General features: G+C 49.3%; 1 protein-coding gene across 1 annotated transcript in view; it reads left to right on the forward strand.

Moving 5' to 3' along the window:
* Positions 1-21,958, forward strand: part of PHF21B (PHD finger protein 21B) — a 131,444-nt gene that overhangs the window by 95,612 nt on the left and 13,874 nt on the right. The window contains exons 5-6 of the mRNA XM_050805905.1: positions 2,433-2,573; positions 20,140-20,191. Of these exons, the coding sequence (XP_050661862.1) occupies positions 2,433-2,573; positions 20,140-20,191 (193 nt within the window). The remainder of the gene's footprint in view (positions 1-2,432; positions 2,574-20,139; positions 20,192-21,958) is intronic.

The following is a 21,958-nucleotide window of genomic DNA, read 5'->3' on the forward strand; positions in this document are numbered from 1 at the left end:
GAATCAGTGCCTGAACAAATGAATGAATATGCGATCCAGAGACAGTGTGGCTGAATGAATTAATACCAGTGGAAAAGGAGTGATTGGTCAATGAATGAATTCATTCAAATGATTAACCAATTAATGACGTGTGGCTGGATGAGTGGCTGGAAGAGATATCGATTCTCCGTCTCTGCTGGTGGAGTTGGACGATCAAGGGCTGTTTTTACCCCACTGCCCAAGGGTACAATCTCCCATAATTTTTGCCAAGTTTTAAAACTAAAACTAAGGTCCTCCCGCTGTTCCCCTCTGAGCTTCTGGTGGTTGTGCTGTTTGAGGCCTTCGGGGCTGCCTCATCCCTGCCGTCCCCTGTCTGTGGCCTCTCTCTCTGTTCCCCATTTGGGGTCTTCCAGGCCGCCCCTCTCTTGCTTCTGGCTGGGGTGCCCTCTGCTTCCCCGGCCTGGATGACGGCCGACCCTCACGTGACCTGGTGCTGTTGCACCCAGTGCATTCCCGGGAGTCCCGTGCTTCCAGGCTCTCCCGCCCACTGAGGGCCCCTCAGAGAATTTGCAGTCTGGAGAGTTGTCATGGGCCATGGCGGGATGGCAGGTGTATCCCAGGAGGGCACCTGATCCAGACAAGGTGCTTAGCAGATGTCGGAAGGAGCGTGTCTGTTTCACTGCAACTGCACCAGCATTTGATGTTGGCCTTTTAAACACTTCTTTGTCCATTTACTAGGCACATACAGATGCCTCGTTGTTGAAAGTTGAATTCCCTTGGTTACTGTTAAGCTTAAATGTTTTTCTTACACTTCAGAATTCTATCTTCTCATGGGTGACTTGAGAATGTCCTTTTTCCTATTGGAGATCTTAATGTTTTTCTTCCCATGAATATAAAAAGGGACATTTTTTTTTCCATACAGAGATTTGGGGGTTTTAAAAATGTGATACGAAGAGGAAGACAGCGCTTCCCTTAAACCAGCAGAAAAATGGGACATACTTTCTCTTTGTGCTCAGAAGCCTCAAATTCATCAGACAGTCACCACCTGTGCTTAGGGGAAAACAAACCAAAAAAACACCCAAGTTCAAGTCATTCCTAGTTTAAACCAGACTGTGACTGATAGATCCTGGAGAATTCCTCTTCTTGGAGCCATGAAAACTAGCAATTCTTTCCCAATTTCCTATCTAAAAAAATAAAATGATGGAGCTAGAGATGCAGCGGATCCTGGCCCAGGGAGAGGCTGGCCCGGATGGGTGGATTTCTTTCTTTTTTTTTTTTTTTGAGACGGAGTCTCGCTCTGTCACCCAGGCTGGAGTGCAGTGGCCGGATCTCAGCTCACTGCAAGCTCCGCTTCCTGGGTTCACGCCATTCTCCTGCCTCAGCCTCCCGAGTAGCTGGGACTATAGGCGCCCGCCACCTCGCCCGGCTAGTTTTTTTTTTTTTTTGTATTTTTTAGTAGAGACGGGGTTTCACCGTGTTAGCCAGGATGGTCTCGATCTCCTGACCTCATGATCCGCCCGTCTCGGCCTCCCAAAGTGCTGGGATTACAGGCGTGAGCCACCGCGCCCGGCTCGGATGGGTGGATTTCAAGCTGATTTTCAGCATCACACCCTTTCATCAAACCCGAGCATCCCCTGAGCCCCGAGGAAGGCTGACTAAGGGGGGCTGGCGCAGGGTAGCATCTGAAGACCCCCTTCCCCTTCCCCATCCACCACATGAGGGGCCTCATGGCAGTGAAAAAACTAGAACGTTATTCCCACCTGTGTCCCCAAGCCAGGCTTGTGTGTCTCAGGCACTGTGGCGTGAGGAGGGTGAAACGGAGCCAGGCCGACCTGAGGGGTTCTCAGCCCCTCTGCCTCCCAACTAGATGGTCTCAGGCCAGGAGCAAGTCTGAGCTCTCGTGGCCTCGGTTCATCTGCACCTGAGGTGGGATGAGAAGTCCTCGCTGCCGGAGTGTGCACAGCCTCCCTGGGGAGAGGTGTGGCTGGTTTTCACTGATGATCAACCTGACACTCAGAAGCAGTGACTCCCCTGAGGCCACACAGCTGGGACGCGGTGGGGCAGGACTGGAACCCAGGCCTTCCTGGTTCCTAAACCAGGCCGGCTTCTCGTGCAGACCCTCCCCATGGTGGAAAAGGTGTGTCAGGAGGGGCAGGTGCTGGACACACAGGGGTGCAAACCACTCAGTTCCCGAGGATCCTCCCTCCTAGGATGGCCCGGCCCAGGCTCTGTGCTCCCCAACCCCTGCCCTGTGCCCTACCAGCTACCTCCCCAGCCCCCTTCACTCTTCCATTCCTCCCCGTGCCCCTCACCCTCACTCTCCAGCCTCCTCCACCCCTCCTCTCTTCCCCTCACCCCTCCCTCCCCATCACTGTCCCCTCTGTCTCTCCTCTCTCTCCCTCACCCCTCCCTCCCCATCACTGTCCCCTTCACCCCTCCATGGCTTCTTCCAGGTCATCATCATTCAGCCTCAAGTGCAGACACAGCCCGAGAGCACGGCAGAGTCGCGACCGCCCACAGAGGAGCCATCTCAGGGAGCTCAGGCCACCAAAAAGAAGAAGGAAGACCGGCCCCCGACCCAGGAGAACCCCGAGGTAGGACAGCCCTCTCCGGAGGGCCCAGGCCCTGCTCAGCCTGCAGGTGCCGTCTGAGGCCGCTGTGTGTAGCGGGGATGGCCTCACTATGGGGTGGTGCCGACAAGCCACGGGCACAGCTGCCCTGTGCAGTGGGCAACCAGGATGGGGCCTCGCCCAGCAAGCCCGGGTGTCAACTGTTCTATCTCAGGGAGGCACTGACTGAACGGCAGTGTGGGGCGGTAGTTAGCACAAATTTTAGAACCATTCTGCGTGGGCCTGCACTCCCGGTTTCCAAAGGTGTGACTGTGAGCAGCTCGTGTCTGTTTGCTCGTCTGTACGGCGGGAATGGCAGGGCCTCCTTCCTCGCAGGGCTGCTGAGAGGACTCTGCAAGTTCATGTTTGCTGAGCCCCTGGACAGCACCTGGTGGGGACTTTTGGTCATTACACCCCCTCCCAGGGGCCCCGGCTGTGGGCCCCTCCGTCCTGAGTCCAGGAGGGAAAGGGGCTCCTCTGGGCAGCACATAGCCCCGAAGCGGTGCCTGCCTCTTCTCTGCCGTGGCCAGTTCTTGGTGTGTGCAGGACCCTGGGCACTGTAGAAGTAGCTTTGCCCCGGGCTGGCATGAGAGGTGCAAATGTCTCTGGAAGGTACCTGGAGAACTTGCCAGAAATTGCCTATATCTCCACCTCCCACACACACCCTCTGAAGGAGGCCAGATAAATAAGCTCATATTGAACCATCCAAATACATAGTGGACGCGCAACCCCTGCACTGATGGTGGCACGGGGACAGCAGCTGACTCAGGGCTGAACTGGTGGTGGCAGCAGGTGTACTGCAGCTTGGTCCTCGACATCCTAGGCCAGCACCAGCCCCGCATCCTCCACTCTGGGTCTTTTCCATTCAACCCTTCCCGCCCAGGTTCCTTTTCTTTTCTTCCTTTCTGTCTTTTTTTTTTTTTTTTTTTGAGATAGTCTCACTCTTTGACTCATGTTGGAGTGCATTGGCAGCATCATAACTCACTGCGGCCTTAGCCTCCCAGGCTCAAATGATCCTCCCACCTCAGCCTCCCAAATAACTAGGACCACAGGTGTGCACCACCACTCCTGGCTATTTTTTTTTTTTTTTTTTTTTTTTTGAGATGGAGTCTCACTCTGTCACCCAGGCTGGAGTGCAGTGGCTGGATCTCAGCTCACTGCAAGCTCCACCTCCCGGGTTCACACCATTCTCCTGCCTCAGCCTCCCAAGTAGCTGGGACTACAGGTGCCTGCCACCTCGCCTGGCTAGTTTTTTGTATTTTTTTTGTAGAGACGGGGTTCACCGTGTTAGCCAGGATGGTCTCGATCTCCTGACCTCGTGATCCGCCTGTCTCGGCCTCCCAAAGTGCTGGGATTCCAGGCTTGAGCCACTGTGCCCAGCCCTGGCTAATTTTTTAATGTTTTGTAGAGACAGGGTGTATTAGTCCGTTTTCATGCTGCTGATAAAGACATACCCAAGACTGAGCAACTTACAAAGGAAAAAGGTTTAATGGAGAACTCACAGTTCCACGTGGCTGGGGAACCCTCACAATCATGGCAGAAGACAAGGAGGAGCAAGTCACATCTTACATGGATGGCAGTAGGCAAAAAGAGAGCTTGTGTAGGGAAGCTCCCGTTTTTTAAACACATCAGATCTTGTGAGACCTATTCACTATCACAAGAACAGCATGGGAAGGACCCGCCCCATGATTCAGTTACTTCCCACCAGGTCCCGCCTACAACATGTGAGAATTCCAGATGAGATTTGGGTGGGGACACAGCCAAACCCCCATATCATTTTGCCCCTGGCTCCTCCCACATCTCATGTCTTTGTATTTCAAAACCAATCATGCCTTCCCAACAGTCCCTCAAAGTCTTAACTCATTTCAACATTAACCTCAAAAGTCCATAATCCAAAGTCTCATCTAAGACAAGACAAGTCCCTTCTACCTATGAGCCTGTAAAATCAAAAGCAAGTTAGTTACTTCCTAGATACAATGAGGGTACAGACACTGGGTAAATACAGCCATTCCAAATGGGAGAAATTGGTGAAAACAAAGGGGCTACAGGCCCCATGAGAGTCCGAAATCCAGTGGGCCAGTTCAACCTTAAAGCTCCAAAATTATCTCCTTTGACTCCATGTCTCACATCCAGGTCATGCTGATTCAAGAGGTGGGCTCCCACAGCCTTGAACAGCTCTGCTGCTGTGGCTTTGCAAGGTACAGCCTCCCTCCTGGCTGCTTTCACTGGCTAGCTTTGAGTGTCTGCAGCTTTTCCAGGTGCATAGTACAAGCTGTTGGTGGATCTACCATTCTGGTGTCCAGAGGACAGTGGCACTCTTCTCACAGTTCCACTAGCCAGTGCCCCGGTAGAGACTCTGTGTAGAGGCTCCAACTCCACATTTCCCTTCTGCACTGCCCTACCAGAGATTCTCTATGAGGGCTCTGCCCCTGCAGCAAACTTCTACCTGGACATCCAAGCATTTCCATACATCCTGTGAAATCTAGGCCGAGGTTCCTAAACCTCAATTCTTGACTTCTGTGCACCCGCAGGCTCAACACCATGTGAAAGCTGCCGAGGCTTGGGCTTCCACCCTCTGAAGCAATAGGCTGAGGGGTACCTTGGCCCCTTTTAGTCATGGCTGGAGCAGCTGGGACGAAGGGCACCAAGTCCCTAGACTGCACACAGCAGAGGGACCCTGGGCCCAGCCTAAGAAACCATTTTTTCCTCCTAAACTTCTAGGTCTGTGATGGGAGGGGCTGCTGCAAAGGTCTCTGACATGCCCTGGAGACATTTTCCCCACCATCTTGGTGATTAACATTCGGCTTCTCATTACTTATGCAGATTTCTGCAGCCAGCTTGAGTTTCTCCTCAGAAAATGGGATTTTCTTTTCTATCGCATTGTCAGGCTGCACATTTTCTGAACTTTTATGCTCTGTTTCCCCTTTTAAAACTGAATACCTTTAACAGCACCCAAGTCACCTCTTGAGTGCTTTGCTGCTTAGAAGTTTTTTCTGCCAGATACCCTAAATCATCTCTCTCAAGTTCAAAGTTCCATAGGTCTCTAGGGCAGAGGCAAAATGCCGCCAGTCTGTTTGCTAAAACGTAACAAGAGTCACCTTTGCTCCAGTTCCCAACAAGTTCCTCGTCTTTATCTGAGGAACTGAGACCATCTGAGACCATCTCAGCCTGACCTTATTGTTCATCTCACTATCAGCATTTTTCTCAAAGCCATTTAACAAATCTCTAGGAAGTTCTGAACTTTTCCACATTTTTCTGTCTTCTGAGCCCTCCAAACTGTTTCAACCTCTGCCTATTACCCAGTTCCAAAGTCACTTGCACGTTTTGGGGTGTCTTTTCAGCGACATCCCATTCTACTGGTACCAGTTTACTATATTAGTCTGTTTTCATGCTGCTGATAAAGACATACCTGAGACTGGACAGTTCACAAAGGAAAGAGGTTTAATGGAGAACTCACAGTTCCACATGACTGGGGAAGCCTCACAATCATGGCAGAAGGAAAGAAGGAGCAAGTCACATCTTACATGGCAAGCAAAGAGAGAGCTTGTGCAGGGAGACTCCCATTTTTAGACCCATCAGATCTCGGGATACTTATTCACTATCACGAGAACAGCACGGGAAAGACCTGCCCCATGATTTAATTACCTCTCACAAGGTCCCTCCCACAATACATGAGAATTCAAGATGAGATTTGGATGGGGACACAGCCGAACCATATCACAGGGTCTCTCCATGTTGCCCAGGCTGGTCTTCAGCTCCTGGCCTCAAGCCTCAAGTGATCCTCCTGCCTCAGCCTCCTAAAGTACTGGGATTACAAGTGTAAGCCACCAAGCTCAGACTCAGTTCCCTTTTCCCTCCCTGCTGTGCCCTTCATTCCACAAGATTGAGATGAGACATGTTGGCCCCCAGGAGTGGTTTCTGTCCACCCTATCCCCACCTGCAGCACCCTGCCCCAGATCCCCTGCACCCCTGCAGCTCCCAACGATCCTTCCCATCAGTGTACTGTCGTTACCAAAGGAAACCCGCTGTGCATCCCTTTACTTTTTCCTTTAGTTGTTCAACACGCCTTCGAGTTTGCTCCCTGCCAGGCTCCGTGCCAAAGGCTAGGGACGTCAGGATGCTGGTAGCAGTGGTCCTTGCCCTTGGGAAACTCGCTTCCATGGGTAAAGACAGATGGCTACCAAGGACTCTAATGGGTTCAAAAACACATGTGTCATGAGAGAATTCTAAATGAAGTGCTACAGGAGATGAGGGCAGAGGGAGAGAGCTGTTTCCTCCTGGAAGGACTGAGGAAGGCTTTGGAGAGAAGGTCCATGGTCTGCAGGGGTAGAAGCGTTGCCAGGATCCAGCAGAGAACAGGAGGCAGAGGAATAGCTCACCAGCCGGAGGGTACTGCATAGGCAGTAGCACAGGAGTGGGAAGGGACTCCACACACCCAGACTAGTCAGCTGGGCTTTCGGACTGCAGTAGGGGGTGAAGACAGACATTGGAACCTGGTCCTGGAGGGCCTGAATGCAGGCTGCCAAAGTGGAGCTTTGTTCTTAGGTAATGGGGAGCCATGGAATATCTTTGAGCAGAAGAATGACTTGATTATTGTCCTTTGACATGTCTGAAAAGCCAATGAAGTCAAGTAGCTGCTAAGTGAGGCTACAGCGCGAAGCAAGTCTCCTAGGTGGCCCTGGGCCTAATCGTCTCAAGAAAGTCCGTTCCCTTCTGTGGCAGCGTCTGCCCCTGCATGTGCACGGTGAGGCCCTGGCCCAGCTCGCAGCCCACAGCTCCCATGATGACCCTCCTGTCCTCCCTTGGGGTTCAGCTGCACCCTTAATACTGGGGAAGGTATTCTGGGTGGGTTCTCTTTGTTGTCGCAAAGTATTTAATATATCTTACTGTGCATTTATACAATTAGTATAATTACATCCAATTACATAATTAGCGTAAACATATGCGATGACTTAAATAGATAGAACTTGCAGTTACGGCATGTCCTGAGATAAAAAATCCTTATTAAAATTTATTTTAAAAGAGGACCAAGGCCGGGCGCGGTGGCTCACACCTGTAATCCCGGCACTTTGGGAGGCCGAGGTGGGCAGATCACTTGAGGTCAGGAGTTCAAGACCAGCCTGGTCAAATGGTGAAACCCCGTCTCTACAGAAATACAAAAAATTAGCCAGACGTGGTGCCACATACCTGTAATCCCGGCTACTTGGGAGGCTGAGGCAGGAGAATCACTTGAACCCGGGAGGCGGAGGTTGCGGTGAGCGAATATGGCGCCACTGCCCTCCAGCCTAGGCAACAGAGCGAGACTCCATCTCATATACATACATACATACCAAGAAGAGCTGTGCTGCACAGACTGCTGGACCTTGAACCTGTCAATGAAGTGTCTGAGTTAGAGCCTGGAAGCCGGACAGCAGCACCTGCCCCTAGAAACGTCACGGGATGAGCCAGGGTCAGCCAGTAGGGGTGTAGATTTTTGTGAAGAGACATGAGTGGTGTTTGTGCAACTCCACTGTCACCACATCTCTCCAGAAAGTGGCACTCGCCCTCAGCAGGGCACACGCGGGACGGCCAGCCTGGGGGTTGCTCGGAGCCACGCTGCAGCAGAAGGGGACGTCCAGTCCAGCAGTGTCCCAGAGTGACCTGTGCACCCTGGGGAGGAATATTTCAGTAGCTCTCGGACTCCACAAGGTCCATGCAGGGAACGGCAGAATGAGATAGGACCACCTAGGAGAGCGCTAGCTGCCGCCTGTCCATGCTCAGCATGCGTCAGTTTCAGGCCTCACAGGAAGGGACTGTTGTTAGTCCATGGTACAGATGGGGACGTGGAGGCCAAGAAGCACTGATCCTCCTCAGAAGTGGGAGCCACCCCCAGGCATCTGGCCTTAGAGCCTGCTGTCTGTGCTGTGAAGCCTTGCCACTGGAGATGCCACCTATGCCTTTGGTCAGGCTGAGTGGAGGTCAGGTGTGGGGTCAGAACAGACTCCTCAGGACCCGAACTGCTCAGTCATGAAGAGGCTGTACGGTACTTTGGATTCTCATCCTTCCCTGATTTTCCCACTTGTAGCTCACAGCTTTTCCTCCATATAAAGATTATGGTTGTGAAAAAGGCCACATTACCAGCCTTCCCAGGGGGCCACAGGCTGGCCTCACCCAGCGCCCCTGCACTTTCCAGAGATTCCAGCAGGTCAGTGGATCATGGGATTGTGTTCCTGGCCCTACATCCCTCTTTGCTCTGGCTGCTAGGGAGCTCACAGGCCAGTCTATATCCCACCTCTAATAATTGTTAGGGCCTATGACATGACTTCACCTTACTTTCCTAGGTTTGCTGTCCTTTCTTCTTTCTTCCTTGTTTACTGTCTGTTTCAGCATGTTGTACAAATGCCCCACAAAGCCTTTTCCCGGAATCAGGATGGATATCAGTAATGAGCGCTTGTCTTTTAGCTGTGTTCCGCCCTTCCTGTGACCAAGGCCAAAACCTCCTTGAAGGGCCTGTCCTTTTGTGTGTGACTGAGACTGCACTGCTCATTCCTGAGGACACTTGCTCATCTGCTCTTCCAGGTCACAGCCAGGGAAGCTCTTCCAGGTCACAGCCAGGGAAGCCAAAGTCTCTCGTGATCCTAAGCCCAGGGCTCCCAGGCCATGCACATCCCACGCCCCACTCCGCACTAAGCACATGCAGGACGCTGAACACTGCTGGGCTGTTCACCCCACACAAGCACACAGAGGTGGGATTGTGTCCCTTTTAGGATTGGCAAACCACAGGCTCAGAGCGACTTGCCCAAGGTCGTAGCTGCAACTCAGCTTGAGCCAGCCGGGCCGCGACCTCACATCTCCAGCCTTTCTGCCATCCCTCAGATGCCTCCTGATTTCAGCCATAACAGAAAATGACACCTACAGCAATACACAGAGAGTGGGGACCCAGGAAGCAACTTGGAGTAGAGGTGGAGGCTGGGGGTGGGTAGGGCCACTGTCAGACTGAGGTTTCCCAGCTGCCAGGCTGCCCTGGGGTTTCTCACAGCAAGGGTGAGATTGCGGCATGGACGTGCTTCCTAGCGGGCTCCTCACATCTGTGATGCTCTATAACCCATGACATGCGTGCACCCACAGGTGTCAAGGTGACGGACAGCGGAAGCTCAGGGATGTGAGGTGGCTGTGTCCAGGGCAGGGTGGCGGCCATCACCCCACGCTGATCACCACTGAGCCTCGCGGCTGGCTCTGCTTCCCCTTCCTTCTCCCCCTGTCCTCACGGCAGCTGCACAGTAGACGGGGCAGGAATTACAAGGTTCATTTTACAGATGAGGAAGCTGAGGCCCAGAGGCAAACCACATGTACGATCACGGGGCTGCATGCTAAGTTCAGACAGAACCTGGGCTTCTGGCTCCCGACCCGGGGCGCTCTCTGCTCACTCCTGTCCCAAGGCCTACAGCCTTCCTTAGGACAGAGCTGCAGCCCTCTCTCTGACCACCTATTATCCTGGCCTCAGCCAGCATCTGAATGAGTCTGGCTGCCCTCAGATCAGCACAGGCCCTGCAAAGGGCAGTCGGAGCAAGGTCTCAGCCCTGCAGCTCTCTGGGCAAGCCCTGTTCACACACATGCTTTGGCCCTGTGCCCGGCCCTCCTTCCTGTCTCATACCTGCCCAGGGCTACTGCAGTGGATCCCGGCCAGTCTCCCTGCCCCTGGATGGCTTCCTCCCTGTCTATTCACCCAGCAAATGATCTTTCCAATATTCGGAAATAACTAAGTCACTCCCTCTCTTGAAATCCATCCAAGCACCCAGTCCGTCAGGAAGACCCTGGGTTCTCACGTGAATGGACACGTCTGTTTCAAACCCACAGCAACTCCAGATACAGTGGAGAGAGAGAGGATAATGATGGAGCCGAACGTTGTTGTGTCCCTAAAACATGTCAGCCAGGGACCCACACCCTTGGCTGTCGGGCTCCAGGTTCGAAATTGAGCAAGGGTGACCCTGAGAGTGGGCAGCTCACACAGGGCAGTGAGTTCCAATAATTCCTTGGGTAAGAGATGAGTGGACCAGGCTCCTTTGCTGGTCTGGGCCACAACTGGACCTGGGGAGCTGGCCAGCACTGAGGCAACCGCAAACTCGCTGAAAGGGAAAGGTGGGTGTAAGGGAGAGAAAAAGAAAGAAATTGTGCCCAGATGAGTCTTGACAGAATTCTCACATATACGAGATCTCACGCCAAGGGCGGCGATCAGTTAAATCAACATTTGGAACATGAATTTATTCCAGATGAAGTGAACTGTGCTAAACACTCTAGCAACAGCTTTTAAATAAGTGTGTTTAGGATGCACAAAGAAAGGAGTAATATCTAGAAATAAATAAGGAATAATGAAGCAGAAAAATCAAGGAAATAAAGCAAGATTAGATGAACATACAAATTCGAAAATCTGATCGAAGTTCTTAAGAAGAACCTAATTAAACAAAGGATATATAAAACTAAAAACTATTTTTTGAATTTCATATACTTTTCCCCCTTCTGCCTCTGGTGTCCCTTACCATAAAAAGCATGTCAATGAGATGACATTTAAAAAGCTTACTAGACGGCAGGAACAGAGATAATTAGTGCTTTTGAACAGGACACCATGCATGGGGCACAGAGATGCAAATATGTGAAAGAAAAACTATGCAGGAGCAGGCAGGGACAGAAAGCAAGTGGGGAAACCTTGCTTTCACCTCCTGGGGCTTTCAGCAGGAGGGAGTGGGTGTGGGGCGATGGGGCAGGTGGAGAAGCAAAGCAGAAGAATGTCCCAGGATTGAAGAGCATCAGTTTGAGTTTTTAGATCAAAAGTAGACTCCATATCTCAGGTGTGATTAATAAAACCAAATCTAGGAGGCTAGAAATTCATGTCAAAGAGAAAAATCTTAAAAAACGAGGAGGGCAAGAACAGCGGAATGACAGATGTGCTGGGGCCTCCAGCAGCCTCAGCCAGATGACCACGGAGCAGTAAATATCTGCAGACTGCCGAGGGAAAGTTGCTGCCAACTCAGTATTTTATACCCAGTTAAGCTGTTTTTCAAGAGCAAGGGCAAAAGACATTTTGCACATAGGAAGACTAAGGGTTTTATCACCCACAGACCATCCTTAAAAGAACTGTGCTTTAGCCAGAAGATAGATGAAGCCAGAGACAGCCAGTGGGTGTAAAACAACTGAGTGTATAGACTGTTAAATAACAGGTAGATGTATTTAAGTGTAGACTGAAAAAAAAATCCAGTTTTGTTTTACAAAGCAGATAAAAGGAAAATTATAGGCAACAAAAATGGGTTGGAGGTGATGTTTTAGAGGGAGTTAGAACATGCCAAGAGCAGTGTAATTTGGGGAAGAAGAATAGAAATATTAACTCTAGCCTTCATTAGAAAAATGTAGGCCGGGCGCGGTGGCTCAAGCCTGTAATCCCAGCACTTTGGGAGGCCGAGACGGGTGGATCACGAGGTCAGGAGATCGAGACCATCCTGGTGAACATGGTGAAACCCCGTCTCTACTAAAAAATACAAAATCTAGCCGGGCGAGGTGGCGGCGCCTGTAGTCCCAGCTACTCGGGAGGCTGAGGCAGGAGAATGGCGTGAACCTGGGAGGCGGAGCTTGCAGTGAGCTGAGATCCGGCCACTGCAACTCCAGCCCGGGAGACAGAGCGAGACTCCGTCTCAAAAAAAAAAAAAAAAAAAAGTGTATAGTTAGAAACATATGCTGAAAACATTTAGGCTAATCAGTGAAAAAAATGTAATGCCACCTATAATTTCTAAATCAGCAGAGGAAAAAAAGTGAATGTGGACCTTTTTTTTTCTCCCAAGAAGTAGGAAATGAAAAAATAAAAAGGATACACTGAAAATACAAATAAAGTGGAGGAAATAAGTCCAAATAACTCAGTAACCATAATACATGCAAATGAAATCTTCCTACTTTTAGAGGAATGAGAACAGGCTTAAAAACAACCCAATCCAGTTGTATGCTGCTTGTCAGAGGCATACCTAAATAAAAAAAACACCAGAAAGGTTGAAAGGAATGAAAAAGACATTACTGTGAATACTAAAGGTGGGATCATCCATCAAGATAATTTAACAGTCACAAACTTACGTGCACCATAGCAGCATCGTTTGGGATATGTATTTGGTGCAAATGTATTACGCAGTTACTTTGCACCAGCCTAATAGCAGAACTGTAAGGCAAGACATTTGACAAATCCACAGAACACAGGTTTGAACACATGTCTATCAGAATGAAGCCAGTCGATCCCACAGGGCAAAAAGACTTGGCTGAGCTTCCAGTAGGAACAGAGCAGCTACTTAGAACTGAGACTCTCCCTGCATCCCATATAAACTAAGAGCAACAAGATTTTTTTTCTTCGTTTTGCAGATTTCAGACATGAGCGGAGCATCAGCAGACTGGGCAGGAAGCGTTAGTGTCGTCAGAAGCAGCAGAGGTCAGGGCTGGGCAGCAAGCTGATGGTGCAGTGAGCAGTGGCCAGGAGTGGTGTAGGAGACTCTAGGGAGGGCCAAGGAGCCACAGGCTGCAGAAAAAGTCAGTGGCATGTACTCCCTGAAGATCAGAAGTCCATCTTGAAGTGCAAAAGGAAGGAGAGTGTCTGAGCCGGCCTTAGCTTAGACGGGGCCAGGTCAGGCGAAAGCTGGGCCTGAGATAATATAGAATGTGCTGGAGGGCTGGAGGAGGGAGTGCTTGGTGTTGTTAGGTCGTAGAAAGTGCCAGGCAAAATATGCCTCCTGGAGGGATTGCACCTGCAATCTGTAAGGCATCCAGGATCAGGGAAGGTGGCAGAAACGCTCTTTGACCATGGGGGAGAGGCAGAGGAGGCGTGGTTAACCGGAGAATCCCACTGAGGGATGAAGAATGAAGTCAATTGCCTCGGCAGGAGAGGCAGAGCCTTTGAGTCGCTTTTAGAAGGCTAATGTAATCCCTTTCCCACCTGCTACAAATCTCCAGTATAGGAAAATTCAGCTCATTTTAGTTACGTTTAACAACAAAACATCAATATGAAGCTGCTATAAGCAAAAAATACGGAAAAGAGAAGCTATTTTTACCATGAGATAAAGAATACTAGGAAAAAAAATTTGATCTTCTGTTGTGATTATTTTTAAAAAAGAAACTTAATAAAGCAATCAGCACTAAGAAGGAACCTACACAGCTAAGTTACACAGATTTATGGAAGAGATAGCTAAGTGGCTAAATTACTGGAGAGAATGAACCATGAGCTGTAATTATTCACAAAAAAAAATAATAAAACCACCCCAGAAATGGATGCATAGCTGAATGAACACAGAGGGCCATAGATACAGCAGAAGACACGGTAAGGGACACCAGAGGCAGAAGGGGGAAAAGTATATGAAATTCAGAAAATAGTTCTTTTAGTTTTATATATCCTTTGTTTAATTAGATTCTTCTTTAAAAATTTAGAACACCAATTTGTGAGGATAAATTCCATTCATCAGGGCAAACACAGATCTCAGGTAGCCCTGGAGCTGAGGAATACGTTTGATATTTGGTAAAATTTGTGAGTCCGCAGCTTTTTGATGATTGGCCTTGCACTGCCCTGTAATCTTCTCTGTTTCTGTGTTGAAGAGCTCACCTTCCTGGTATCTGGGGTTCTGCAGCTGCTGCTGCTTGAAGTAAGCATTAGTAAGATGTATTGGGATTTTCACATTGCTGATAAATTTTGGTTGAGGTGGCAATGGCAAATTCCCGGTGTGTCCTTAATTGAGGACCAGAGGCCCAGACACAAGTAGCAGCCACTGCCCAGCTCTGCAGGAAAACCGCCCGCCCTCTTGCTTCTGTGGCACCCAGTGAGGAGGATCAGAAGGTCCCGGGGGTGATGCTGGCTTGCAGTTTTCTCCCATGATGACTGAAGGCTTTTTGCCATGACTCAATAGCTTCCAAGGCATATCTTCAGTAGGAGAATATCTAGGCATTTTGTAAAGTTGAACTACACGGATACCACCATTCTTGTCACCACCAACTGTTTGTAACAGTTGCAAGAACCTTCTCCTTTTTCTTTTCAACCTTGGATTTAGCGGCTGAGTACTTCCTCTTGTGCATGGCCTTTCTAGAATACATAGCAGATTGGGAATATCTGCCAATTCCTCTGACAAGGATGGGATTTCAACTTCAATGGGGCTTCCCCCTTCTTGGGCTTTTTAGCTTTGAGGTTCCCCCTTTTCACCTTGCCACCAGCATCAGCCTTCTTGGCTTTGGGTTTCTTCTCCTTAGTATCCAACTTCTCACCATCTTGCAAGACAGGAAAGAGAATAATGAGTTGTTAAGTTTCATAGTAAGTGAAACCTACGGGAGGCAAGCAAAGAAGATACAACACATGTATAATGGGAGGCATCAAAGAAGGAAACCAGAATGACGAAATCGTTTCCATAATTTCCTGCAATGAGGTGAATTTGGCTGTCCTGTGGTTGGCATTGGCTCCTGTTTCCTGTTCATAACCTGTCCTCAAATGAGTGTGGGTGAAGGGGGACTCGGGGAGAGGAAGATGGTGTGAGGAAGCAGAGGCACCACATTCCCAGTGTTCTCCCAGCCCAGCCTTCCCAGGTCAGGCAAGTAGAACAGCTGCTAGCAGCTCAGGACGTCCTAGAGTCCCTGCCACTGTCCAGTTAGTTAGACACAGGGTCCAAAAGTGATATTGGAACCAGGTGGCGCCAGACTGCTGCCAGACTGGTACTGATTGGCTGAGCTGCTGGATGGCCCCAGAATTCCCAGTCAGGCAGCTCTGCAGCCCCCTCAGTCACTCCAGTGTTCTTCCATCTGTGTGAGTGCACATCTCACAGGATTGAATTTGACGGACCCCACTTTTCATGGTATGGTGATGCTTCACTTTTTGAAGTACAATTAAAGGAAAATGTCCTGAACTTTTAAAAAGACTTTATAATCTGCATCTTGAAAGGACACATTGGATCCCAGGGAAAGCTGATGTGTGCTCCCTGGGGAAAATGTGCAATGCTGAGACACCCAGTGAAGTTACCGACTGTAGAGGGAAAGCAGTTCAGCTAGTGTCTGACTTTTCCACCGCCACATTCAATTCCAGGATACACTAGCGTAACATCTGCAAGATAATAAAGGAAAGAAAGAATGAGCCAAGGATTTCATATACAGCCTAGCTGTCCAAGTTTAAAGGCTACAGATAAAAAGTTGTAAATCTAGCCGGGCTCAGTGACTCACGCCTGTAATCCCAGCACTTGGGGAGGCCGAGGCAGGTGGATCACTTGAGGTCAGGAGTTTGAGACCAGCCTGGCCAATATGGTGAAACCCTGTCTTTACTAAAAATACAAAAATCAGCTGGCATGGTGGCGGGTGCCTGTAATCCCAGCTACTCAGGAGGCTGAGGCAGGAGCATCGCTTTAGCTTGGGAGGTGGAGGTTGCAGTGAGCCGAGATCGTGCCACTGCACTCCAGTATAGGTGACAAAAAAAACGTTGTAAATCTTTGGAGAACTCAGGAAATGTTCCGTGAGCCATTTATGAGAAACTGCTGGAGGCCCAAACCCAGGAAACCAAGAGACACGGGGAAACTTTGGTACCAGCGTTGGGGTGAGCATCAAATGTATTTAACTATGGGTGAGGATGTCAGAATAGAATTTAAATATGATGTGCTCCGATAATACATAAAAGATTCATTTAAGTAAAATTGAGAAGGAGGCAAAGAAGGTGGGAAGTGGAAAGAGTTCTCAGATTAGCTTATCTGTAGCAGTTGGGACTTTAAATGAATCAGAAAATACCCTTTAAAGCTGAAAAATTAAAGAACGATTTTTAACAGCATAGAAGTAAAAATCAGAAAGGAGTAAACCATTCGAGATGATCTGGAAAACCCAAGAGAATGGCTGAAAAAGCTGCAGACAATAAGAGAATTTGGCATTGCAGCAGGGTGTAAAATTAATGTAAAAATATCACTAATCTTCACAGCAACACGGCAACCTGTTAGAAGCTTTATACACAATCCCATTTACAATTGCAGCAGAAAGATTAAATGCCAAGAATAAACATAATACGAATATTCAATGTCTATTTGAGGAAAAATTTAAAACCCCTTACGACAGAAGAAAAGAAGGAGAAGGAAGGAGAGGAGGAGGAGAAGGAAGGAGAAGGAAGAAAAGAGAAGAAGAAAGAGGAAGGGGCTGGGTGTGGTGGCTCACACCTGTAATCCCAGCACTTTGGGAGGCCGAGGCAGGCACATCACCTGAGGTCAGGAGTTTTGAGACCAGCCTGGCCAACATGTTGAAACCCTGTCTCTGCTAAAAATACAAAAATTAGCCGGGCTTGGTGGCAGGTACCTGTAATCCCAGCTACTTGGGAGCCTGAGGCAAGAGAATCCCTTGAACCCAGGAGTTGGAAGTTGCAGTGAGCCAAGATTGCGCCATTGCACTCCAGGCTAAGTGACAAGAGCGAAGCTCTGTCTCAAAAACAGAAGAATAAGAACAGAGGGGCATGTCATAGCTTTAAGTAGGAAAACTTAACAATATGAAACTGTCATTATGCCCAAAGTTAATTTATAATTTTAACATTCCAGCAAATCCACCAACTGATTCCCTCATTCTCAGAACTCCTTAAGATGGTTTCTAAATTTCACACAAAAAATAAGAAGAGCCAGGAAACTGAACAGGAAAAACAGTGAAGGGATATTCTAATCCTCCCGGCTATTAAAATAGACCCTAAAGCCTTGAGAACTGAACATGTGGCAGGAGCTCCTGGAGAGGCAGATTTAAGGAACAAAATAGAAGACCCAGAAATAGACCCAAATAAATCTATGATAATTTAGTATATGATTAAAGTGACTCCTTAAGTCAGTGAAATATGGAAAGACGGAATTTTCAGTAAGTGGTATTGGAACAAATGGTAGCCATACAGAAAGCAGTGAGCCCCCACTTCCACCGTGCACACCAGGATCCCGTTCCAAATGGATCAAAAATTTAAATGTAAAAAGTGAAACTATAGAGACTAAAATTATTTTATTACCTCAGCACCTCTAGCCAGGATCCAAAAAATAAAAACACTGCAAAAGAAAATATTGATAAATTGTATTAAAATTTAAATTTTAACTACAATTTAAAAACTGATACTTTTTAAAAAAAATATGGAGATGAATGGCAACAAAATGAAAAAAAGCCCAGCCTGAGTGGAGCCTGATTCCCAGCTCCTTAAGTGTGAGCTGTCCATGGTGACTCATTCCCAACTAGTACAGTATGAGGGCGGGGGGCGGGCGCAGAAACAGTGACTTTGAGTGGAGCTTGGCAGACACATTTCAGCCAGTGACCAGGGTCACCAGCAGTGATGAGACAGGTGGGTGGTCTGTGCCCTTGCTCTGATGTGATGAGAAGGTGTGTTACCTCTGTGGTCTTCCTTCCCAAACCTACCACCCCACTGCACTCATGAGAAAAATAACAGACAAATCCCAAGTGAGGGTGCTTCTGCAAAATACCTGACCAGTCCTCCTCAAGCTGTCCAGGTCATTAAAAAAAAAAAAAAAAAAAAAAAAACTTGCTGAGAAACTCTCACAACCCAGAAGAGTGCGAGGAAGCATGGTATCTAAATACCGTGTGGGATCCTGGAACAGAAAAACAAAGGACTGGGCACAGTGGCTTACACCTGTAATCCCAGCGCTTCCAGAGGCAGAGGTGGGAGGATCGCTTGAAGCCAAGAGTTTGAGACTAGCCTGGGCAACATAGCAAGACCTCGTCTCTACAAAAAATTTAAAAATTAGCTGGGTGTGGTGGTGTGCACCTGTAGTCTTAGCCACTTGGGAGGCTGAGGCAGGAGAATTGCTTGAGCCCAGGAGTTTGAGGCTGCAGTGAGCCACTGCACTCCAGCCTGGTAGACAGAGTGATACCCTGTCTCTAAAAAACAAACAAGACTAAAGAAATCCAAATAAAATATGGGTTTTAGCTGATAATAATGTACTGATGTTGGCTCTTTAGTTGTGATGAACTGGGCGTGGGTATACAGGAACTCTCAGGAATGAGTCTTGCAACTTCCCTGTAAATCCGAAACTACAATAAATAAGCCAGTCCCATAAATAAAAGGTAAATGGGGAAAATATATTGCAAGTCATATCCCAGACAAGGAAATATTGAGTCACGGGTTCATCAAATACTCACGAGCACCTACTCTGTGGCTGGCCCTGAGTGAGGCTCTGGGGTTAGTCCTCTTACAGCATGGTGGCCGCAGAACTCCTGGCAGGCTCTATTTCGAGGCCGGCAAGAGAGCCTCACTCCAGTCACCAACAGGGATCTTATGTAACATAAATGCCACAGGAGTGGTTCCAGCACCTCTTCGCCCTGTGATGTTACCTAATCCCATGGTATTTTCAGTCCTGCCCACACTCAAGGCAGGGAATTATATGGGGTGACTACACTGCAGGGTAGGGGCTCGGGGGCCATTCTGAATTTCTGCCTTTCACCACCGAAGAATGTCCAATGAAAAAAAAAATGCCCTAGTGAGCTCTGTAGACAATACAGCGTCATGACCTTTTCACAAGTCAAAAACAGGTAAGGGTTGGGCATGGTGGCTCGGGTCTATAATCCCAGCACTTTGGGAGGCTGGGGCAGGCTTGCAAGACCAGCCTGGGCAACGTGGCAAAACCCCATCTCTACAAAAAATACAAAAATTAGCTGGGCACAGTGGTGCGCACCTGTGGTCCCAGCTCTTCGGGAGGCTGAGGTGGGAGGATCACTTTCACTTGAGCCCTGGAAAGTGAAGCTGCAGTGAGCTGTGATTACTCCAGTGCACTCCAGTCTGGGCGACAGAGAGAGAGCCTATCTCAAAAAAAAAAAAAAAAAGATAAAACTAAGTGCCACCCTGTTTCATAAGTGATAGAAATATATGCATGTGTATACAAAGTCAAGGAAATGGTCATTACGAAACGAGAAGGATTAGGATCACTAGAAATGAGGGTAAAAAGAATGAGATAAGGGGAGGGACACAGAAGAGATGCAACTTACGGGTCAAGTGTCAGGTTTTGAGTTTATTAGTAGGTTTATGATGTTCAATTTATTATTAAATAAACAAAATGAAAGCCATGAAAGGACTAATGGAGCAAAAGTGTTATGAACCAGTGACAGTGATTAGCCCAGCTATGTGCACCTTAGCTCTTTAAAGTATGTTTGAATACATGCATCCAGTGTTTTCAAGGAGCCCCTCCAAATTGAGCTGCAGATGCTCTCTTTGGGAATCCTATTTCCATGTGTTTCTTAGAAACTGACTTGGTGTCTGCAGTTGGGGGCCTCAGCGGTTGGGGTACCCATAAGGATTAGCCCAGCTATGTGCACCTTAGCCCTTTAAAGTATGTTTGAATATGTGTATCCAGTGTTTTCAAGGAGCCCCTCCAAATTGAGCTGTAGATGCTCTCTCTGGGAATCCTATTTCCCCATGTTTCTTAGAAACTGACTTGGCATCTGGAGTTGGGGGTCTCTGTGGTTGGGGCAGCCATGAGGTATTGCCCTGCACCTGCCGTAGCAGACGTTTGTTGAGTGCATGAATGAACGTTGACGTTTGTGTTAATGCTCCTTTGTCTATTCCTTCCCTCAGAAAATCGCCTTCATGGTAGCGCTAGGCCTGGTTACCACGGAACACTTGGAAGGTAAGGAAGGATCCAGGTAGCAGCAGGTTGGGCTAGGACTGACCCAAAAGCCGGGGTGTTGGGGGCCAGGCGTGATGTCGGGTGGTCTGGGCTTCAGCAGCAGCTGGTGTGGGTGTAGTGTGGCCTCACACTGCTGCAGTGGGTCTCAGGATGTCCTGGCTCAGATGGCAGCGTCTGTGTATGAACCACCTCCCAGGAGGTCTGCCCCAAGTGCCTGAGGCTGGGTGGCTGTCATCAAAGACACACAAGACGGAGAAACCTTCCAGGCTCGCCCTGGCTCCATGACTATGCACAAAACCCACGGTGGCACTTCCTCATTTCAGCAGAGGGACCGTGCGGGTTCCCTGTCCTCAACACAGGGAAATGACAAGAGGCAGACTGCCCGTTCCCGCCACTTTCTCAGGTGTGGGCAGGTTACTTCTGTGTGTCTCAGTCTCTTCATGTGTAAAATGGGTGATGGCTGAACTGTCCTGGGGGATTGTTGGAAGCAGCGCTGAGAGCTGGCCACCAGCTCGCCTGCCGTCAGACTAGCCTGCGGACTTCATGTGTGCCACCAAATGTGTCCATCAAAATTGGAACAGTAGTTTATTTGAGCAGACGGGACTGTGACTCTACGAAGGGGCTGTGTGACCTTACGGATGAGGGCAGTTTCACGTGGGCCGTGAACATCATCGCAGAATGACAAGGGCGATCTCAAGTGAGCCGCGAACATTGTCGTAGAATCTTAGGACCTGGAAAGCCTCAAAACCAGCCCCCTTGGAGAAGCCCCCATGGGGAAACCGAGGCCAGGGAAGCTGATTCACTCGCCAGTTAATACCAGGCCCAGGCTGGAATCCGGGCCTCCTAACTCCCAACCCAGAACGTTTTCCACCACACCCATCTCACCTGCAAAGGCGTTTCATAAAGGGAAAGCACGTACCCTGGTAACCCTGGATGCAGGAAGGTTCGCTAAGGTTCCTCTCCCTAAACGCAAGAAGGAATGAAGTGAACCCCCGCAGTGCCCGAGGCACTAGCGGTCTTTAAGGCAGTTTCTCTCCATTGCAGCAGGTGAGCGACCGAAGCCCAGGGGAGGGGAGGGACCTGGCTGAGGTCATACAGCTCATCCGGGGCAAGTGGGAGCAGAGCAAGCCTTCCCGAGCTCAGCAGAGCCCAGCACACGGGGACCCCAGTGTGCCACGCAGGCTCCAAGAAGAGAACCCTGTCCCTTCATGTGGCCTGGGTCTGACTTGCTCCCTGGCAGCAACCAGGGTGGGGAGGGCCAGGGGAGAGCCCCAGCCTTCCAGATCCCTGGGCAGGGAAGCCCCCTGCAAGCAATGCTTTCCCTGGCCTTCCCCTCCCTTCTGCGTGCGTGGTTGGAAGGCATTACTCTCCAGCCAAGGTTCCTTTGTAACCCTCCGTAAGAACATCTGCGAGTCCCCGCCTGATGGTGTGAGTGTGAGTGTGATGAATCCCGCTGCCCTCGGCGTGCCTTTGGGAACGGTTTAATCTCCGACCAAAACCACGGCACCACGGAGGCAGCATGCGGCTGTGGGAACAGAAGTCTTATGCTCAGGTCCTGCCTGTGCGCTGGCCAGAGTCCCTGGGCAAGGTCCTTCCCCACTCCAAACCTCAGTTTCCTCATCTGCAACACAGGGAAAACTGCGCCTGTAAACTTTGTGGGATTGGTGAGCGACAGCACAAAGTGCTTTCCTAATAGGTGTGATCATTCTTGGTCTTATAAATTGTCCTCATTTGGAAACCTCCCCAGCCTCTGCTGTGATATCCTTA

Source organism: Macaca thibetana, chromosome 10 (genome assembly GCF_024542745.1).
Source record: "Macaca thibetana thibetana isolate TM-01 chromosome 10, ASM2454274v1, whole genome shotgun sequence".
NCBI classification, from domain to species: Eukaryota; Metazoa; Chordata; class Mammalia; order Primates; family Cercopithecidae; genus Macaca; species Macaca thibetana.